The following is a 22,036-nucleotide window of genomic DNA, read 5'->3' as shown; positions in this document are numbered from 1 at the left end:
TTTCCCAGCCACCCAGCTTCACTAATCACCTTCCAGCTGTCCTTCCACTTCTTATTCTGGTATTTCCCCCTTCCTTACCAGTCCTGAAAAAAGGGTTTTGGCTGAAACATTGATTATTTATTGATTTCCATAGATGCTGCCTGACCTGCTGAGTTCTTCCAGCATTTTGTGTGTGTTGCAATGAAAGATAAGGATTTTTTTTCCACAAACTAAATTGATTTGATGCACTTCAATGGTGGAGGAACTAATAGCGTAGTAATGTATAGAACCTGGACCCATTTATCCAACAATATATCATGGTCAAACTCATATTTCAATCAAGCATAAAGAGAGGCAGTTAACTGCTGCAAACACTAAGATACGCACTAATTTATGACTTGCCTAACAGTGTAGTTTCATCAGTTTCCAGGCAGAAAATAGATTTTACTCAGTTTAATAAGCAGAAGCATTAGTCACTTCATGTTTCCTGCCTCACGTTATTTATTGTTATAGACACAGATCAAACATTGAGAAGTTCTCTAAATGGCAGACAATGAAAATTACATTGGCAGGTGCAAATATAAATTGGAGCAGCGAATTAATTGATCACTTCATCACTGACAGCCATGTCTTCAGCTGCTGAAATGCCAGAATTAATTTCCTTAAACCACTTGGAATCTCTAATCTCCTCCCTCATTTAAGTGGCTTCTTGAAATGTTGGGGCAGAATGATTTCATTCCGCCCTAAACTCCCACAGCAACAGGCTTAGTTTTCTAGTACACCTACAAAATGGCTTGTGCATACATTCCCATCTTGATATGACCTGCCTTTCATCTCCTTCCTGTTTATCACCTCGTTCTCTATTTCACTGTGTTCTCCTATCAGATTCCCTTTCCTTCAGCCCTTTATCCCTTCCACCTATTGTCTCCCAGTTTCTTACATCATTTTCCCTCCTCCTCTCCTCCACCCGCCTCCCCCCCTCACATGATCTCACCTATCACATGCCAGCTTGTACTACCCACCTGCCTCTCACCTTCTATTTTTTTTACAGTCGTGTTGAAGGGTCTTGGCTCAACGCATCAACTGTTTACTTCCTTCCATAGACGCTGACTTACCTCCTGAGTTCCTCCAGCAGGTGATGTAGCTGTTGCTCAAGATTTTCAGCATCTGTTGAATCTCGGGTTTACAAAATGGCTTAGGGCATTTTCACAATATTGACAGTGCTACATAAATGCAAGATAGTGTGAAATAAAACATAAAATGCTGGAAATAATAAACAGAGTAAACATTTCTCTTCCATGGGTCTGGTCTGACCTGTTGAGTATTTACAGTGTTCTACATTGAGGGGCAAATCTTGCACCCAGAGGGTGGGTCAGAACATTGAATGAGCTGGCAGAGGAAGTGATTAGGACAGGTACATGGACAGGAAAGATTTACAGGGATATGAGTCAAATGGGACCAGCTAAAATGGAATTCTTGATCAGTGACACCTAGTTAATGATAATGAACATAGTTAAGAAAAAATGGGAGGACTTGGTGGGTTGGAGACAGGGGAAAGTGATGGTGGACTGGTGAAATGAGGATGAGGCAATCTCATAAGTTCATGTCCGGACAGCTGAATGTGATGTTACAGAGAAAAGGAGGAGGCAAATCATATTACACAGGGTTTTGTACTTTCTAAGTGAAATAAAACTGTGCAGATGCTGGAGATCTGAAATAAAAATAGAAAAAGCTGAAAAAAGGTTCGCAGATCAGTCTGTAATTGTGGAAAGAGAAATGCTTAAGATTTCATTTTGAAGATCCTTTGTCCGAATTGAGCATCTTGTGCTTTCAACTATGTTTCTAGCCTCCACTGAACTCTGATATATGAATATGAAATAGATGCTAGGCTTTAAACAGTTAGTATGCCATGATCAATACTATATCAACAGTACCTTGCAAGTGAAAATCAAAGAAAATTAAAATAATGGACACTCTGATGACAAAAGTTGAGGAGTATTTTGTCTGAATTAAAACATTACGTTTGAGAGATACAAGTTCTTTTCCTGTGACCACAAACAAGGTGCTAGCTTTGACCTACACACACTGAGCTACGCACACAGAGTAAGTCCTGTGAGTTTCAAGATTTGGCAGACTCACTAATTAGAGACAAACTAGTCTGCAGAATCCCAGATGATGGACTTAGAGAAAGCCTGCTTTATGAAAAAGATTTAACACTGGAAAAGGCTGTGGAAATGTATAGGACAGCAGGGACCATGCAATCACAGGGCAGAAACAACAGTGCATGCCGTAAAAACAGGGACTGAGCACAAGGCATTTCCCAAAGCAACAGCATAGCAAAGGCATAGGTTCAAACAGCAAATACAGCAAACATCCAGTAGGCACATGCCAAAGATATGTCTTTTAATATAGCTCAGGGAAAATCAGTGTGAATGGAGCCAAGGATAAATAATGAATAGCAAGTGCAGTGAGGAATAGTTTACGGAAATCATTGGGATAGATCAAAAGATGATAGGAAACTGGAAAAACAATTGTATGTGTGTTTTAAAGATATTTCAATCATCTGGAAAATCCTTGGACAAATCAAGCTAAGGAGTTAATCATAGCACACTTTCAAGATTGTTTCCTAGAACATTACAAGCAAATAAACTAAGAACATTGTTCAATAAAGCAAGGCTGCCTAGTAACTATAGTGTAACTCGCTGGGAGAGGTTTCACTGCTAATGTCATGATCTTTCTGTAGAAGCAGTGTTTGGGTTGTGGTTAGAGATAGCGGGTGCTTTGGAACGGGTGCCAATGATGGGAGGGTGTTTTCGTGCCGTGTGATCTGGGTCTTTTGTTCGGTGGGAAATGAAGAGAGAAGACACTGGAGTGGAGCCATGATCCGACGAAGCCCAGCGAGATCAAGGGAGAATCGGCAAAGGGTAAACCATGAGCTCCAACTTGTGCACATCAGACTGTTTCATTAAAATGGGCCCTTTTTTTCTTTTTTGCTTTTTCTTCTCAACCCTGTAGTTAAATTAAGAATTATAAAGCTAAATTGTTTAATTGCATGCAGTGTCCTGTCTGTTATTTCGTGGTACTGATTTGTAACAGAGTAACAAATCACGCAGCATCCACACGAACAGAGGGGTTTTGGGGTGGGCTCGCACCTCGATCTCACCCGTTCGGCCGGGCCAGAGATTGTCTCACCTAGACTTACGCAGCTGACAGAACCTAAGGGTTATGATAGCAAAGATTCCTCTGTGGAATTGTGATAAAGACAGGAATTTTAAATTAAGTTTTCAAATGATATGATACATTTGATATTTGGGCTCTTAAGTTCAAACAAGTTGGCTTGGTCAAGTATTTGAAGTTTTTATTTCAGAGAATAAAATTATTAATGTCACAAGGTCTGCTTAGGAAAGATCTGCCTAACGAGATATGAAGTTTTTGGATGGATCATACTACCTTTGATCCTCACTCATCTCCCTTGTCTAACAGTTTTCAAAACAAATGGCCCATAGATAGGGTGAATGCAGACAGCCTTTTTCTCAGGGTGGGGGAATCAAGTTATCAAGTTCAAATTTAATTGTCATTCGACCATACACTTGAATACAGCCAAAGAGAACAGCATTCCTCTGCAGTCAAGGTGAAAAAAAGACACAGTACCAACAGTCACACACAGCACAAGGCACATATAATTACAACAGCAGTAAAACCTACAATAAAGAATACATAATATAGGCCAAATCCCTGAGTGTCATGGCCTGAAGAATGATGTAGATTTAATCAAGAACTAAAGGTCATAGGTTTAAGATGAGAGGTGAGAGATTAAAAGGGACTTTGAGGGGCAACTTTTTCACTAAAAGCATAGTCTGTATATGAAATGAGCTGCCAGAAGAAGTGGTTGAGACAGGTATTTTAACCATATTTAAAAGATATGTGGACAGATACATGGACAGGAAAGGCTTAGAGCAGGGGATTCCAGCCTGTTTTATGCCATGGATCAATACCGTTAAGCAAGGGCTGAGATGGATAGGAATCTTGGCTGGCTTAACCTATCTGGGCCAAAGGGCTCATTTATATGCTGTATGATTCTACGACTCTAAATGTCCAAAAGACCATGGGAATGGCCATAAGTCCTCTGCCCATATTCTGATAATTTTTTGAACCTTCTATCATAATACTTTCATAGTAATTGGTAGCCGTCCAATACCTGAGTACAAGACAAGTCCATAGACTTGTACCGAGTTAGGGAGTTGGAACAGGAGCTGGATGAACTATGGATCATTCGGGAGGTGGAGGCAGAGATAGATAGGAGTTATCAGGAGGTAGTCACACCAAAAAACCAAGAAGTAGGCAGATGGGTGACGGTCCAGAGAGGCAGGGGGAGCAGGCAGAGAGAGCAGAGCACCCCTGCGGCCATTCCCATTAACAATAAGTATACCGTACTGGATACTGTTGATGGGGATGACCTACCAGGAATGAGTTGTAGTGGTCCTGCCTCTGGCACAGAGGTTGAACCCTCAACTAGAAAGGGGAGGAGGGAAGAGAAGAGAGCGATAGTTTTAGGGGACTCTATAGTTAGGGGGGCAGATAGGAGATTTTGTGGGGCAGATCGGGAGTCTCGGATGGTATGTTGCCTCCCTGGTGCCAGGGTCCGGGACATCTCAGATCGGGTGCAGGCTATTCTTGAGAGTGAGGGCATGAACCCAGATGTAGTGGTCCATGTAGGGACCAATGATGTAGGTAAGGTGAGTGAGGGGGTCCTGCTTAGAGAGTTCAGGGAGTTAGGAGTGAAGCTGAAAGGCAGGACCTCCAGGGTGACAATCTCGGGATTGCTACCTGTGCCACGTGCGAGTGAGGCGAAGAATAGAATGATTATGCACATTAATACGAGGCTGAGAGCATGGTGCAGGAAGGAAGGGTTCAGGTTTTTGGATAATTGGTCTTTGTTCCAGGGACATTGGGATCTGTTTCGAAAGGATGGTCTACATCTGAACCGGAGGGGTACTAACATTCTTGCAGGAGTATTTGCCAGTGCTGCTCGGGGGGGTTTAAACTAGATGTGCAGGGGGCAAGGATCCAGATCCAGAGGGTTGGTCAGAAGGTGCATGGGGTTAAATGTGTACAAGGTTTGGGTGATCTTGAGAAGGTCATCAAAATTCAGGGTGCAATTTGCCCGATGGAAGTTCAAGGAGCTGGGTTAGGTACAGTAGACAGTGTTTTAAGCAAAGAGAGGAGGAATGGGCTAAGAATTCTATACTTGAATGCGCATAGTGTCAGAAATAAGACAGATGAGCTTGAAGCTCAGATGAAAATGGGGAACTACGATATTGTTGGGATAACGGAGACATGGCTGCAAGGGGATCAGGCCTGGGAATTGAGTGTACCAGGGTATACGTGCTATCGTAGAGACAGAAATATGGGAAGAGGGGGTGGGGTGGCCCTGTTGGTGAGGAATGAGATTCAGCAAGAGGTGACTTGGGAACAGGGGAAGTAGAGTCTGTGTGGATTGAGCTGAGGAACAGTAAGGGTAAAAAGACCCTAATGGGTGTTGTGTACAGGCCCCCAAACAGTAGCGTGGATATTGGGTACAAGTTGATTAGGGAGTTAACATTGGCATGTGCTAAAGGTAATGCAGTCGTTATGGGAGATTTCAACATGCAGGTGAACTGGGAGAATCGGGTAGGTGCTGGACCCCAGGATAGGGAGTTTGTGGAGTGTCTAAGGAATATATTTTTAGAACAGCTTGTGCTTGAGCCAACCAGGAACGAGGCTATTTTGGACCTGGTGATGTGTAATGAACAGGAATTGATAAGTGATCTTGAAGTAAAGGAGCCATTAGGAAGTAGTGATCATAACATGATAAGTTTTTATCTACAATTTGAGAGGGATAGGGGCAGATCAGAGGTGTCAGTGTTGCAATTAAATAAAGGAGACTACGGAGCCATGAGGGATGAGCTGGCCAAAGTTAAATGGGCAGATGCCCTGGCAGGAAAGACGGTGGATCAGCAGTGGCAGATATTCTTGGGCATAATACAAAAGATGCAAATACAGTTCATTCCAATGAGAAGGAAGGATTCAAAGAGAGGGAAGGGGCCACAGTGGTTGACAAAGGAAGTCAGAGATTGTATAGCAATAAAGAAAAAGAAGTATGACAGGGCTAAGATGAGTGGGAATACAGATGATTGGGAAAGTTTTAAGGAACAGCAGAACTTAACTAAAAAAGCAATACGGAGAGAAAAAATCAGGTATGAGCTCAGTCTAGCCAGGAATATAAAAGGGGATAGCAAAAGCTTTTTTAGCTATGTGAAGAGAAAGAAGATAGTTAAGAACAATGTTGGCCCCTTGAAGAATGAATTGGGAGAAATTGTTATGGGAAACAGGGAAATGGCAACAGAATTTAATGCATACTTTAGATCTGTCTTCACCAGGGAGGACACAAGCAATCTCCCAGATGTATGGATGGGCCAGGGTCATAAGATATCAGAGGAATTGAGGCAGATTGACATTAGGAAAGAAACTGTGATGAGTAGACTGGTAGGACTGAAGGCTAATAAATCCCCGGGTCCAGATGGTCTGCATCCAAGGGTTCTAAAAGAGGTGGCTCAGGAAATTGCGGATGCATTGGTAATCATTTTCCAATGTTCCTTAGATTCAGGATCAGTTCCTGAAGATTGGAGAGTGGCTAATGTTATCCCACTTTTCAAGAAGGGAGGGAAGGAGAAAACGGAGAACTATCGCCCTGTTAGCCTAATGTCAGTCGTGGGGAAGATGCTTGAGTCCATTATTAAGGACGAAATAGTGGCACATCTAGATGGCAGAAATAGGATTAGGCCGAGCCAGCATGGATTTACCAAGGGCAAATCATGCTTGACTAATCTGTTGGAGTTTTTTGAGGGTGTAACAAGGATGTTAGATGAGGGTAAGCCAGTAGATGTTGTGTACCTAGATTTTCAGAAGGCATTCGATAAGGTGCCACATAGGAGATTGGTGAGTAAAATCAGAGCTCATGGCATTGGGGGCAGGGTTTCAACATGGATAGAAAACTGGTTGGCAGATAGAAAGCAAAGGGTAGCAGTGAATGGGTGTTTCTCAGACTGGCTGGAGGTGACTAGTGGGGTACCACAGGGCTCTGTATTGGGACCACAGCTCTTTACGATTTATGTCAATGATTTAGATGAGGGCATTGAAAACTATATCAGCAAGTTTGCTGACGATACTAAACTGGGTGGCAGTGTGACATGCGAAGAGGACGTTAGGAGAATACAGGGAGACTTGGATAGGCTGAGTGAGTGGGCAGATACTTGGCAGATGTCATTCAATGTGAATAAATGTGAAGTTATCCACTTTGGAAGCTGGAACAAGAGGGCAGAGTATTGTCTGAACGGTGTCGAGTTAGGTAAGGGAGAAATGCAAAGAGACCTAGGAGTCCTAGTTCACCAGTCAATGAAGGTGAATGAGCAAGTGCAACAGGCAGTGAAGAGGGCAAATGGAATGTTGGCCTTTGTTACAAGGGGAATTGAATACAAGAGCAAGGATGTTCTTTTGCATTTGTACAGGGCCCTGGTGAGACCACACCTGGAATATTGTGTACAGTTTTGGTCTCCAGGTTTAAGGAAGGACATTCTGGCAATTGAGGAAGTGCAGCGTAGATTCACTAGGTTGATTCCTGGGATGGCAGGGCTGTCTTACGCAGAGAGATTGGAGAGATTGGGCTAGTACACGCTGGAATTGAGGAGATTGAGAGGGGATCTGATTGAAACGTTTAAGATAATTAAAGGATTTGATAGGATTGAGGCAGGAAATATGTTCCAGATGTTGGGAGAGTCCAGTACCAGAGGGCATGGATTGAGAATAAGAGATCAGTTATTTAAAACAGAGTTGAGGAAGAGCTTCTTCTCCCAGAGAGTTGTGGAGGTGTGGAATGCACTGCCTCGGAAGACGGTGGAGGCCAATTCTCTGGATGCTTTCAAGAAGGAGCTGGATAGATATCTGATGGATAGGGGAATCAAGGGATATGGGGACAAGGTAGGGACTGGGTATTGATAGTGAATGATCAGCCATGATCTCAGAATGGCGGTGCAGACTCGAGGGGCCGAATGGTCTACTTCTGCACCTATTGTCTATTGTCTATTGTCTATTGTCTATAATAATCCAGATCAATACTCAAATGCAGTCCAGAGGAGATAGACTTCTGACTTTCAGAGTAAAGCCATGCCTCATCTGATTTCCAAAGTGCTACAAACCCCAGAAGGTGAGCAAAAATACCAAGTCAATATTTATTTGAAGTGCCACTAGTTAATCTGTTCCATGCATTACAATATTTAACATTATTGCATTTTAGTTTGTTATTTACGTGTGCATTTTATCAAGTAAAGTCACTTTTTATTGTCATTTTGACCATAAACTGTTGGTACAGTACACAGTAAAAATGAAACAACGTTCCTTCAGGACCATGGTGCTACATGAAACAATACAAAACTACCCTAGACTATGTGAGACAGCACAAGGCTACACTAGACTACATAAAAACAACATAAAAACTGCACTAGACTACAGACCTACACAAGACTACATAAAGTGCACAAAAACAATGCAGAGCAGTACAATAATTCAATCATTCATTAATAATTAATAAACAAGGCAATAGGCACAGTAGAGGACAAATATCAATATAATAATAAATGTTGTAGATGTCAGACTAGACTCGGGGTACTGAGGAGTCTGATGGCTTGGAGGTATGCTTACCTTCATGTGTTATGTATACTACTGTGCTTTACACCCTAGTTCAAAGAAAAGTTGTCTCATTTCTATATACATTAAATGGTTATATAAATTTTATGCAAGTACAGGATATAGACCATAAGACCGTAAGACAAAGGAGCAGAAGTCGGCCATTCGGCCCATCGAGTCTGCTCCGCCATTTCATCATGAGCTGATCCAATCTCCCCTTCAGTCCCATTCACCCCGCCTTCTCGCCATAACCTTTGATGCCCTGACTACTCAGATACCTATCAATCTCTGCCTTAAATACACCCAATGACTTGGCCTCCACTGCTGCCCGTGGCAACAAATTCCATAGATTCACCATCCTCTGGCTAAAAAAAAATTTTCACATCTCTGTTCTGAATGGGTGCCCTGCAATCCTCAAGTCATGTCCTCTCGTTCTAGACTCCCCCACCATGGGAAACAAGTTTGCCACATCCACTCTGTCCATGCCTTTCAACATTCCAAATGCTTCTATGAGGTCCCCCCTCATTCTTCTAAACTCCAGGGAGTACAGTCCAAGAGCGGTCAAATGTTCCTCATATGTTAACTCTCTCATTCCCGGAATCATTTTAGTGAATCTTCTCTGAACCCTCTCCAATGTCAGCACATCCTTTCTTAAATAAGGAGCCCAAAACTGCACACAGTATTCCAAGTGAGGTCTTACCAGTGCCTTATAGAGCCTCAATATCACATTTCTGCTCCTATACTCTATTCCCCTAGAAATGAATGTCAACATTGCATTCGCCTTCTTCACCACTGACTCAACCTGGAGGTTAACCTTATGGGTATCCTGCACGAGGACGCCCAAGTCCCGTTAAATGACAATAAACTTGACTTGGCTTGACTAACTCTACGACCTTAATATATAAAATATTTTTAAAATTCAATTGACTGGTACACTGTCACATTCCAGTCTATGTGTGTAACTTGATTTGCTTCTGGCAATACAACTGTGACAATACTTCAAAATGTCTTTATTGCCTATAAAGCTCCTGGGACATCCTGAAGTTGTGAAGCAACTTACGTCTTACACAACATTCTTTATTACCTGACTTTTGGAGCAGAGACAATAACATAATTCTGAGAATGAATCCTTTGTAGAACAATAAGAGTCTTGGAAATGAAAGTAGATAGCTCCAATTGATGCATTAATATTACATTGTGTTGCACCAATTTCTTAGCATCAAGACTCACTATATCTGTCTTGGGTTAAGTATGTATGAAACATTATTAGATTAAGTTTTCATTCACTGCTTACTTAAATAAGAAAACATATGGTACTTCTAATGTAATTTCTTATTTGTAACAAAACAATCGCTTCTTCAACAGATTCAACAGATATGTCTTCAACACATACATTAAGATCTTCCATCCATAATGCTTTCAGTATCACATACAATTTAATATATACAAATAGAAAAACATATTTTTCTGAATTCATACAATCATCACTTCAGATACACATGCACAATAAGATGGGATAGCACTAGATTTGTTAATACAAAGCAGCACATAAAAAGAACCATAGGGAATTTATAGCTAACATATTAACAAAGCATTTAAGATATGTAAGAGAATACACATTAAACATTAGTCCAACAGATGTTGCTTTGAGATATATTCAACTGAACAGACTAAATACTAATCCTGATAAATGACATTTTCAGATTTAATGAATATTTTATCACTTCTCTTTATATATTGAAAGCTGGAGTTCACTGATTTTACTGAAGAGGTGTCATTGAACTGAGAATCACAATTATTATTTTCAGTCTTCCTCATGCATTTTCTCAAGCATTTGTTCACATTGTGATATACTGTGCTGTTGCTGTAAAAAGTTCTTATTTTCTTTTTTGCTCCATTTATTTAGTTCTATTTTTAAACTTTTTTTAATTGTAATTTATAGTTTTTATTACGTATTGCTGCTGCAAAACTACAGATTTCATGACATATGCCAATGTTAAAACTGATTCTGATTCTAATTCTTTCCTTTGTATTTATGCCCATAACAATAAGCTGGAACTTCAACTCCTTTGCTTTTCAAGAATTTATCTACTTAATGTATGTACTTGGCTTGAAACGTCAACCATTTCTTTCCCTCCGCAGAGGCTTCCTGGCCTGCTGTGTTTCTGCAGAAGATTGTGTTTAGCTCCAGATCCCAGCAACTTGTGTCTCAGTCTCATAAATTACTTCATCTAAACCATGTATGTTAGTTAACAAGTTAGATCTGATAGTTGATTCTAGAAGTTAAATTAACAGCTGCTACAAAAGACAATCCAGCAGGGCACTTAGACAAACACAAGATAGTTGGACAAAGTTAACCTGTTTTGGGGTGGGGGTTATTATATTTGACCTTTTTATTGAAGTTTTTAGACAGTAATGTGCTGTTTATTTTGAGGAAGTAATAGATGTAACATACTCAGTTGTCCAGAAGGCATTTGATAAAATGTCACCACAGACGTCATTGTGGAAAGTAATAGTTTCAGGCAAAGGGGACTAGCTTAGATGGGATATCTTGGATCTCATGGACCACTTTGACTGCAGGGCCTGTATCAACATTGTATAACTCTGTGACTTAAAGTGGAGGTAGATAAAATTTTGAAAGATTAAAAAAATTGAGGGTATTGAGGAGTTGGCACTGAAGAGGAATTGAAGCCAGCATAGATCAGCTGTGATCCTATTGAATTTGAGGCAGTTTTGAGAGGCCTGTGGTCTACTCCTGCTCCAATTTTCTTGTGTTTTTGTGTTAATCTCAGTTTAGCTGTCAAGCAAAGGGGTCAGTAGAGAGAGATGAATGAGGACAGAGGAGAGAGGGAAATATCTAATGTTAGAAATTGGAAATACAGAACAACACAGTTCAATGGCTCCATTTAATATCGGAAAATGTATATAGTATACAACCTGAAATTCTTACTCTTCACAGACAGCCACAAAACAGAAGAAAACCCCAAAGGATGAATGACAGAAAAACATTACAACCCCAAAGACCCCTACCCCCTCCCATGCACTAGCAGTGGCAAAGCATCAACCCTCCCCCAATCTGTGCAAGCAGATAAGCATCACCACCCACCAAGCAAGCAATAGTAAAGCCCCAACAGTTACTGAAAATTTAAAGTAAAGGAGTATGTTGGAAACTATTCAGCATATCACACAGTTCAGTGGAGAGAGAAAAACAGAATTAATGGTGCAGGTTGATGACCTTCTATCAGAAAACAGTAACTGACTGTTCCAGGGATTTACCTTTCTCCTTTTGCCTCATTCTTTCCTCTCTATTAAAGATGAGTGGAGCAAAATTTAGGGAAGATGTCAGCAGTAGTTTTTTTTTTACACACAGAGTAGTAGATGCCTGGAATGCACTGCCAGGGATGGTGGTAGAGGCTGATACATTGGTAACTTTAAGACTCTTAGACACATTGATGTAAGAAAAGTGGAGTGTTACGGGTCGTGTAGGGGGATAGATTGATCATGGAGTAGCTTTATAGAGGTTGGCACAATGTCGTGGGCTATGCTGTAGTGTTTTGTGTTCCATGTTTTACTTACACCTTCTTGAGGGAGATCAGCAGTAATTAAGAAGCTTCAAACTCTCTGTTACAGCAAAAGCATTTGCATTGTTCACTCTCTCAGGGTCTCAACCACTTTATCAGCATTCCACTCCTTCCCCTCCTCTGCTTGTTTTCTAACGTTTCCTAGTTTTGGGTGTTGCCAGACCTGCCAGATGTTGCCAGACCTGTGCTAAGCACTTTCCATTCTTACTTCAGGTTCCCAGTAACAGGAGAGGTTTTTTTTCCTCTCTCACTTTTCCCTAAGCATTTGAAATTCAATACAGATAAATGCAAGGTGGTGAGGTGTCTTGGCAGGAGAAATCGACCAGAGGAGGGACTCAAAGCTCCTCAGAATACAGGTGTACTGTTAAAAGATACAAACTAAACACTAGGGCATATTCCTAGAGGGACAAGTTGACAAGTAGAGAAGTTGTGCTGAGAACTATATCAGATCATGACTTCCACTACATTTAGTTATTGGAACCTTTAAAAGCCAACAACCTTCGCTCACTATAGTCTCACTTGACAGTAAGTCCACAAACTGCCCTTAAACTGTGGCAGCAAATAATCTCCTTTAACGTCTTCCGCATTTCTTGACTGCGGAAGGCGTAGATGAGTGGGTCAATGATCGAGTTACACATGATGAGGATCAGATACAAGTTGAAGTGTGACATGAAGCATGTGCAGTAAAGGTTCCTGGGGCAGGAGATCATGAGGATGAGGTGCAGGAACAATGGTGCCCAGCAGACAATGAAGATGCCAAGCAGGATCGTCAAGGTGATGGCGCCTTTCATGCTTGCTTGCTGATGGATGGAGTTGGAGCCTGACATAGCAGCAATCCGCTTGGCATGGGAGCGGGCCAGCAGAAACATGTGGCTATAGAGGGATGCCATGATGAGCAGCATAATGAAGAACATGGTGACAAGACAGATGATGACTGTCGGGCTTTCGGAGTAGATGATGAAAATGATGCCACACCCGGTGCATAACGCCCAGATCCCTGCAATAATAAAGGCCGCTCTCTTCATGCTCATGATGTGGTGGTAGCGCAATGCGTAAAATATGGTGATGTATCTATCGACAGCAATGGCCAAGAGACTGCACATGGATGCCACCACTGAGGTGCAGATCATGGAGTCAAACACGTTGTCTACATGTTTGACAAAGCTGTCTTTGACAACCAAATGCCTGCTGTGGAGTAAAGTTATCACAATGGTTTCCCATGCATTGGACACACTCACCAGCATGTCGGCCACCGCCAAGCTGCAAACGAAGAAGTACATAGGGGAATGCAGGTTCCTGTTCTTAATAATTGCAGCAATAACCAGAATATTTTCTAGCAGACTAATGATACCCAGAATTAGGAACACCTCAACTGCCACACTGACTTGTTCGCATAAAGCAGTAGAGCTCCTTGTCCTGTTCACCATTGCCTCAGCCAGAGTTACACTCATCAGGGAAAGCTTGGTTAAATTCATCCTTAACTCCTGGACTTCAAGGGCGCAGTCATCCTCTTCTGCTTTCACTGTGAGGTGCTTGTAGAGAAAGCCGTGTGGTCTACTTCAGAAAAGAAACATGTTTAATTGAATGTCCGATGAGCTTTTGCTCTGGTTTGAAGTTCCAGAGGCTGTACCATTTTCCTACTTGTTTGCAGGATGTGGAATGACTGTCAAGGCTGGTACTTATTGTCTGCCCCTTAACTGGTCCTAAACTGCTAATGGCTCCAAAGACAAATATATCAAAATATATGCACCTGCCAAGATTGAATCATAGTATTGTACAGTTTTTGAAACAGGCCCTACTGCCCTCTGTGTCTATGTTGACCATCAAGCCCCTCTATAGTAATCCCACTTGCCTGCATTAATTCCATATCCCTCTATGACTTGTTCATTCCACTACCTGTCCAGACACCTCTTAAGTAACTGTTCCTGCCTCTACCACCTTTTTTCCTGACAGGACCCTCACTATTCCTCACTAAACATTAATCTTCACTGTAACAAGAGCAGGCAGGCCCTGAAGTTGTCTTGTCTCACTTCTAAAAGATTGCCTTGAAAGTGAACGGAATGGAATTTCCCAACATGCCAATGGCTTCATGCTTGCCAGTAATGATAAATAGAAACATAGAAAGCCTACAGCACAATATAGTTCTTCGGCCCACAATGCTGTACTGAACATGTACTTACTTTAGAAATTACCTAGGGTTACCCATAGCCCTCTATTTTTCTAAGTTCCAAGAGCCTCTTAAAAGATCCTGTTGTTTCCACCTCCACCACAGTCGTCGGCAGCCCATTCCGCGTACTCACCACTCTGCATAAAAAAACTTACCCCTGACTTTCCCCCTGTACCTACTTCCAAGCACCTTAAAACTGTGCCCTCTCGCGTTAGCCATTTCAGCCCTGGGAAAAAGCCTCTGACCATCTACACAAACAATCCCTCTCATCATCTTATACAGTTCTGTCAGGTCACCTCTCATCCTTCGTCACTCCAAGGAGAAAAGTTCACTCAACCTATTCTCATAAGGTATGCTTCCCAATACTGGCAACATACTTGTAAATCTCCTCTGCACCCTTTCTATAGTTTCCACATCCTTCCTGTAGTGAGGTGACCAGAACTGAGCACAGTACTCCAAGTGGGGTCTGACTAGGCTCCTATATAGCTATAACATTGCCTCTCGGCTCTTGAACTCAATCCCACGGTTGATGAAGGCCAATACACCATGTACAATTTTTTAATCATGAAGAAAGTTCTCAGTCTGAAACATCAACTGTTTATTCCTCTCCATAGATGCTGACTAACTTGCTGATCTCCTTCAGCATTTTGTGTGTTGCTCAAGATTTCCCCCACCTGCAGAATCTCTCATGTTTATGCAATTCTTTAACACCTGTTTCTAAACTGGATGTATTAGACAGAGTATTAAGTTATAGAACACAGAACAGTACAGCATGGAACAGGCCCTTTGGCTCACAATGTTGTGCCAAATTAATTAACCTAATGACACCCAATCCATTCAGCCTGTACGTTGTCTATATCCCAGCATTCTCTGCATGTTCATGTACCTAAGAGCCTCTTAAACAGCTCGATCATATTTGCCTCCTCCACCCACTTCAGGCACTCCCCCTGGTTTAGATAGGGACCAAACACACACAAATGGCACTAGCTTAGTTGGGAAGCTTGATTAGCACAGACAAGTTGGACTGAATGGCCTATTTCCATGCTGTGTGACTCTGAGTGGGTAACACCAAGGAAAGCTCTGAAAAGCATTAGTCGAGATCTGTCAAACCAGAGCCTTAGATTGGTATCTGCAACCACTGTAATAGGACTTTCACTGGGTAAAACTAATTCCTGGGCCATGCTACCACCCTCTCTCACCCCCACCCCCATTCTGGATGGATCTATGAAACCGTACTCTTCTTCAGAGGCCAAGAGGGGACTGTGTAGAAGTATATATGGTTACGAGAGGCATATGTAAAGTAGATAATCAATATTTTTCAACAGGGTGGAAATGTCAAATAATAGAGGGCTTCGCTTTAAGCTGAGAAGCTGAGAGCAGGAAAGTTTAAAGGAATTTTATTGCACAGAGAGTGGTAGGTGCCTGGAAGCTCTGCCAGGGGTGGTGACAGAAGTAGTTACAACAGCAGTGTTTAAGAGGACATGATCAGGCAGCGGAAGCTCACAGCAATTGGATTAGAACATAAAAGCAAGGACCAAATAAGGCTTTATAAGGCATTGGTCAGACTGAATTGGAATACTGTGAGTAATTATGAAGTCCTTATATAAGAAAGGATGTGCTTGCCCTGGAGATGAACCAGAGAAAGTTCACAAGAAAGATCCCAGGATTCAAAAGATTAAAGTTTGAGGAGCATTTGATGAAACTGGGCCTGGAATTCAGAAGGATGAGGGTGGATCTCATTGAAACCTACTGGATACTGAAAGGCCTAGATAAAGTGGAGATGGAGAGGTTGCTTCCTTTAGTAGGAGAGTCCTGGATCTGAGTGCACAGCCTCAGAATAAAGGGACATCACTTTAGAACTGAGATGAGGAAGAATTTCTTCAATTAGAGGGCAGTGAATCTCATTGCCACACAGGGCTGTGGAGGCCAAATTATTGGTGCAGTTAAGGTAAAGATTCACACACAAAATGCTGGAGGAACTCAGCAGGTGAGACAGCATCTATAGAAGTGAATAAACAGTCAACGTCTTGGACAGAGACTCCTGCTCAGGAGTGGAAATGAAGGGGGAAGACACAGAATAAAAAGGGGGAAAGAAGGGAAGAAGAGTTAGCTAGAAGGTGATAGGTAAAGCCAGGTGGGTGGGAAAGGTAAAGAGCTGGAGAAGAAGGAATCTGATAGGAGAGGAGAGTGGATCATGGGAGAAAGGGAAGAAGGAATGGCACCGGGGAAGGTGACAGGCAGATGAGAAGAAAGAAGAGGCTAGAGTGGGGAATAGAATAAGAGGGAAGCAGAGAGGGAAAAGAAACACCAGATGAGAAATTGATGTTCATGCCATCAGGTTGGAGTCTACCTAGATGGAATATAAAGTGTTACTGCTCCAACCTGAGAGTGGCCTCATCATGGAAAAAGGGAGGCCATGGACTGACATGTTGGAATGGGAACGGGGATAGGAATTAAAATGGTTGGCCACCAGGAAATACTGTTTTGTCAGATGGAGCGAAAGAGCTCTACAAAGCAGTCCCCCAATTTACATCGGGTCACACCAATGTAGAAGAGGTCATCGGGAGCACAATAAATGACCCCAACTGATTCGCAGGTGAAGTGTTGCCTCACCTAAATCTGTGAGGTAAATGACTTTAATTGGGGAACTGCTTTGTTAAGCATCTCCATTCCATCACCCAATAGTGGAATTTCCCTGTGGCCAACCATTTTAATTCCTATCCCCATTCCCATTCTGACACGTCCGTCCATGGCCTCCTTGTTTGTGTTGATGAGGCCTGTCTCAGGACGGAGCAATGCCTCATATTCTGTCTAGGTAGCCTCCAATCTGATGGCATGAACATCGATTTTTCTTACCCGTAATTTTTTTACCTCCCCTTTCCCTCTTCTTCTATTTCCCACTCTAGCCTCTTACTTCTTTTCCTCACCTGCCTATCACCTCCTCCTCCTCCATCCCTTTCTCTTATGGTCAACTCTCCTCTCCTATCAGATTCCTTCTTCTCTAACCCTTTAACCCTCTAACCCTCTCCTATTCCTTCTTCTCTAACCCTCTCCTATTCCTTCTTCTCTAACCCTCTCCTATTCCTTCTTCTCTAACCCTTTAACATTCCCACACACCTGGCTTCACCTATCACCTTCCGGCTAATTGTCTTTCCCCTCCCCTCACCAGTGCGTTCCCCCTTCCTTTCCATTCCTGAAGAAGGTCTTGACCCAAAATGATGACTGTTTATTCATCTCTATAGATGTTGCCTGACCTACTGAGTTTCTGGAGCTTCTCCAGCATTTTGTATCTGTTGTTCTGGATTTCCAACATCTGTAGAATGTCCTGCATTTATAAGGAAGAGACGGATAGGTCTTTGATTGTAAAGGGCTGAAGGGAAAAGGCAGGAGAGTGAAGTTGACAAAATCATTAAGTATGGTTAAATGGCAGAGCAGAATTGATGGGTTGAATGGCCTAATTCTGTTCCTATATCCTATCCTATCAATAAAGGCCATGGGCAAGTAGGTGGGATTAGTTTTGATTGACAGCATGATCAGCACTGACATCATGAGCGAAAGGGCTGTTCCTTTACTGTTCTGTTCTATGTAAGTAGGGCATATGAAGAGTTAACGTGTGTGCTGGTACCTGCCTGCTTAAGGTGGAGAAAGGAGGTGCATTCAAGATAAGTCTTTCACCTCCTCTTCGTCAGTTGCAACCCCCAAGTTATGATGGACCTGGAAAGGAAAGAAAAGGATGGAGAGTTAGAACTCAATGGTGAGTGTGAGAAGAGGTAGCGGAGACGATGCTACATTGCCCAAGTGATAGACAAAGTTACTTAAGCTCCAAGCGTGAATTTGTAATGCTCTGTCACTGTGTTTATGAAGATGTTTTGAGGAGATGAAAACAACGACAGAGGAGTAAAACATCGGGCATCATGTCATCCAGTTTCACCGGGTAAACTGCCCCTGCACAGCTCTTCTGGAGACTCTGGAAGACTGAAGAGAATACAAGGCAAAGTAGGAAGAAAATCATCAAATTAAAAGTACTGTGATTTTATTCATTAATTATATCTGTTCGGTTCAATAGCTAATCAATGACAATCTAACAGTCTGTTCAATAGTTAATTGATGAAAGATCCCATGAATATGTTAGATGAACAATAGGGGTGGAGCCAGCCATGAGATGAAACCTCCTGAAGTATTTCCAACTAATACTGGGGACTATAATTCTGGCGTGCAGAGCTCAGGCCGCCCCATTACCGGAAGGATGGGGAAGCTTTGGACTGAGTGAGGAGGAAGTGCACCAGGATGCTGCCCGGATTTTAACCATGAGGAGACACTGGACACGATCGGATAGTGCCAAAAGTCAGGAGGAGACCAGATAGGAGTTCATTAAATTATGGGAGGCATTGATAGGATAGACGGTCAGAATCTCATTCACAGGGTAGAAACACCAAACACTAAAGGTCGGAGTGGGAAAGTTTGAGGAAGATGTGCTGGGCAAGAAGTTGCCTGGAACGCACCGCCAGGGTGTCACCAGGTTCGGACATAGCCCAAGTGCGGAGTGAGAGGCATTGAAGCAGGTCGATAGTTCACGGACTTTAATACGAACCGTGTTCAAGGGAAAATAAAACAATAAACGCTCGGCCAAACACGGCCATTAACTAAAACTCTCAAAAGGAAAAAGCCTACACTGCGGCTGAAAAGAACTTTTAAACATTAAACGAATGCCTCCAGTCTTCAGAGTCAGTTGACTTAAAGTCCAGTAACTCAGGGAAGGCCGAATGTAAGACAGCAGCAAAGCGTTGCTGTGCTCCGTCCGAATCTCGACAGGCACTACGATGACAAGTATGGAGTTAAATACTATCACGATTAAATAATAATTAGCTGACACGTCCAAATTCACAAGCACAATTGCCGTATCTACTGCGCTGCCAAATCCGTGGTTGTGACGGAGGGGAGGTGATTAGTAGCATTTCGATGGACAACGAATAGGCAGGGAATGAAGGGATGTGGATTATGTACAGGCAGATGGATCGGTTTCATTTGGTATCATGGATGACATAGACAACGGGGGCTGAAGAGACGGTTCCTACACTGTACTGTCTCCTCAGACCAGGATGAGATATTTTTATATCTACTGCATGTAGGACAGGTGGGCATACAAGAATGCAGGAACTGGGTTGCCTTTATGATCCGATGGTAGAAGAGTTTCCAGCACCACCTCTAAAGATGAGTAAGAAAAGCTAGCGAGGAGGGGTGGAGGATTGGAGGGCAGATTTCCAGCAACACACTGGCCTTTCCATCTAGCCAATTTGAATTCAAACTTTTGCAAACCTCCCAAAACTGATCCGGCCTTTAAAGTACTTCTGCTCCTGCCTCCTTTTCCTATAATCTGAGGGAGTTCTGATTCGGAAAACCACCCAGCGCCACGTTTCTCTGGGTGTGGCTTCACAAGCCCATTCGTTCAAAATTCCCATCATGTATTTTCCACAGGACACCGCCCCATGCCAACGATGAAAATCACTCTGATCGTTTCAGAAAGTGGATCAGTAAGTCCATGAGTTAACATCACTGTCCATTGGAATCGAATTCAGCAAATCAGGCTTTATGGCACTTGGGAATATCTCTCTCTCTCTCTCTCTCTCTCTCTTCATTGTTTTCCTGTACTGCACTTTCTCTGTAACTGAATTGACTTGAACTTACTTTATTTCTTACATCCTTCACGTACAAGAATAAAAATCTTTATATTATGTCTCCATCTGAATGTGCAATGTGCGAATTATAGTCATTTGTAATTAATTGTATGTACAGTAAGATGTACAACAGAACAGTCAATGTGGCTTAGAGATACAATTGTGTCAGTGCAAACTAATCAGTCTGATGGCCTAGCGGAAGAAGCTGTCCCGAAGCCTGTTGGTCCTGGTTTTAATGCCGCGGTACCGTTTCCCGGATGTTAGCAGCTGGAACAGTTTGTGGTTGGGGTGACTTGGGTCCCCAATGATCCTTCAGGCCCCTTTTACACACCTGTCACTGTAAATGTCCTGAATAGTGGGAAGTTCACACCTACAGATGCGCTGGGCTGTCCTTACAACTCTCTGCAGAGTCCTGCGGTTGAGGGGAGTACAGTTCCCATTCCAGGCAGTGATACAGCCAGTCAGGATGCTCTCAGTTGTGCCCCTGTAGAAAGGCCCTAGGATTTGGGGACTCTTTATTCTACATTCTGTTATTGATTTTCCCTTGTCCTACCTCCTTGTACTGATGTGGTGAATTGATTCCTACGGATGAGGTGAAACAAGCTTTTCATTGAATCTCCATACATGAGACAATAATAATTTACTAATTTACCACGTGGCTTTCCAGTTCTGAGGATGGTTTCACTCGGTCCGTTTTTACCTGTTTTCATATAGTCACAATATTTATTATCATTTACTAATAAGAGATTAGCTTAAACACACTATAGCCTCAGAGTTAACTGATTGGTTCCTGGACAAGTGCCCACAGCACAGACGTTTAACCATCAAGTGCGACCCACGAAATAAGCCTTGTCTAAAGAGCTATCATCAAATTGTGACAATATAATTCACGGGACTGTCTTTAAGACCCCTCCTGATAATGGGGGAAATTAAATCTGCAGTCCCTACCCCGTATGATTTGGATACAACTCGAGTGAAATCGCCCTTCGCTGCGACGGGGGTGCGTTTATATACAGGTGATAAATACCAGCTTTCCTAACAATCCAGTGAAAGAGATTAAAAATAAAATTCAAATATCCAGTGAAGAAGAATCAAACGCTTTAGCGCAGACATCAACATTTCAATTGTAAATGGTAAAATGTCGGTTTAATGATTGCTTAAGGTCTTCAATAAGCGCACAAGATATCTGAAAGTTACTTACTGAAAGACCTGCTAGCCCACTGCATCACCTACCTTTTCCAGGTCCCCTGTCTTCCAGCTCGCAATGAGACCGACTTCAACTGGAAGGGAGATTCCTCAGCTCTGCTCTAACGGATTTCGTGAGGTCCGGAGGCAGTCTGCGCCTTCACGAGCCCCGGAAACGGCAGCAACTTAAACTGAACTGGTAGTGCCTCCCCCTCCGACTGAATGCACGCCAGGGTGAGCACAGCCGGGTACCTGGTCGATCACAAGCGCTTACTCAGGGACAATTCAGCCGGCGCGTTTCTGAAGGCAGCGGGGCGGAAAGTTTAAAGGACATTCATCAGGCAAGTTTTTACAGAGTGGGGGCGCCTGGGGAAGTGTGGAAACATACGACAGCAGTTCTTAAGAGGCTTTTAGAAAGACGTGAACAGGCAGGGAATGGAGGAACGTAGGCTGATGAGTTAATTCGGACTGGCATCATGGCTGGCATAGACATCAAGGATTAAAAGAGCCTGTTCTATTCTATGCTTCAAGTTCTGACTGGATCTTGTTCAGCTAAAGTTATAAAATTATATGAGGAGAGATAGAGGGGACAGACAGTGTCCTTTTCCTTCAGACAAAACCTACTATTAGGGTATATACATGTGGGGTGGGGGTGGGGGGTCACCTTAAGCAATTTTTTTACATAGAGAGCGGTGGATGCCCGGAAAGCACCTCCAGGGGTGGTGGTG

General features: G+C 42.7%; 1 protein-coding gene across 2 annotated transcripts; it reads right to left on the bottom strand.

Moving 5' to 3' along the window:
• Nucleotides 1-11,749: 11,749 nt before the first annotated feature.
• Nucleotides 11,750-21,593, bottom strand: mc5ra (melanocortin 5a receptor). 2 transcript variants are annotated; one of them, XM_059976849.1, is made up of 3 exons: nt 21,357-21,593; nt 18,074-18,162; nt 11,750-13,838 (listed from the first exon to the last, which is right to left on the bottom strand). In XM_059976849.1, the coding sequence occupies exon 3, from the start codon at nt 13,754-13,756 to the stop codon at nt 12,797-12,799; it is 960 nt and encodes a 319-aa protein (XP_059832832.1). In that variant the 5' UTR covers nt 13,757-13,838; nt 18,074-18,162; nt 21,357-21,593; the 3' UTR covers nt 11,750-12,796. The 2 variants fall into 2 exon arrangements, with proteins under 2 accessions (XP_059832832.1, XP_059832839.1); XM_059976856.1 differs by lacking the exon at nt 21,357-21,593 and having other exon boundaries at nt 11,750-13,835; nt 18,078-20,667.
• Between the last annotated feature and the right edge of the window lie 443 nt (nt 21,594-22,036).

Source organism: Hypanus sabinus, chromosome 1 (assembly GCF_030144855.1).
Source record: "Hypanus sabinus isolate sHypSab1 chromosome 1, sHypSab1.hap1, whole genome shotgun sequence".
In the NCBI taxonomy this organism is placed as follows: domain Eukaryota; kingdom Metazoa; phylum Chordata; class Chondrichthyes; order Myliobatiformes; family Dasyatidae; genus Hypanus; species Hypanus sabinus.
This window is presented reverse-complemented; position numbering and strand designations above follow the sequence as displayed.

Excerpts from the sequence above, each read along its gene's own strand:
- mc5ra (XM_059976849.1), bottom strand. The coding sequence starts at position 13,756 with ATGAATTTAACCAAGCTTTCCCTGATGAGTGTAACTCTGGCTGAGGCA.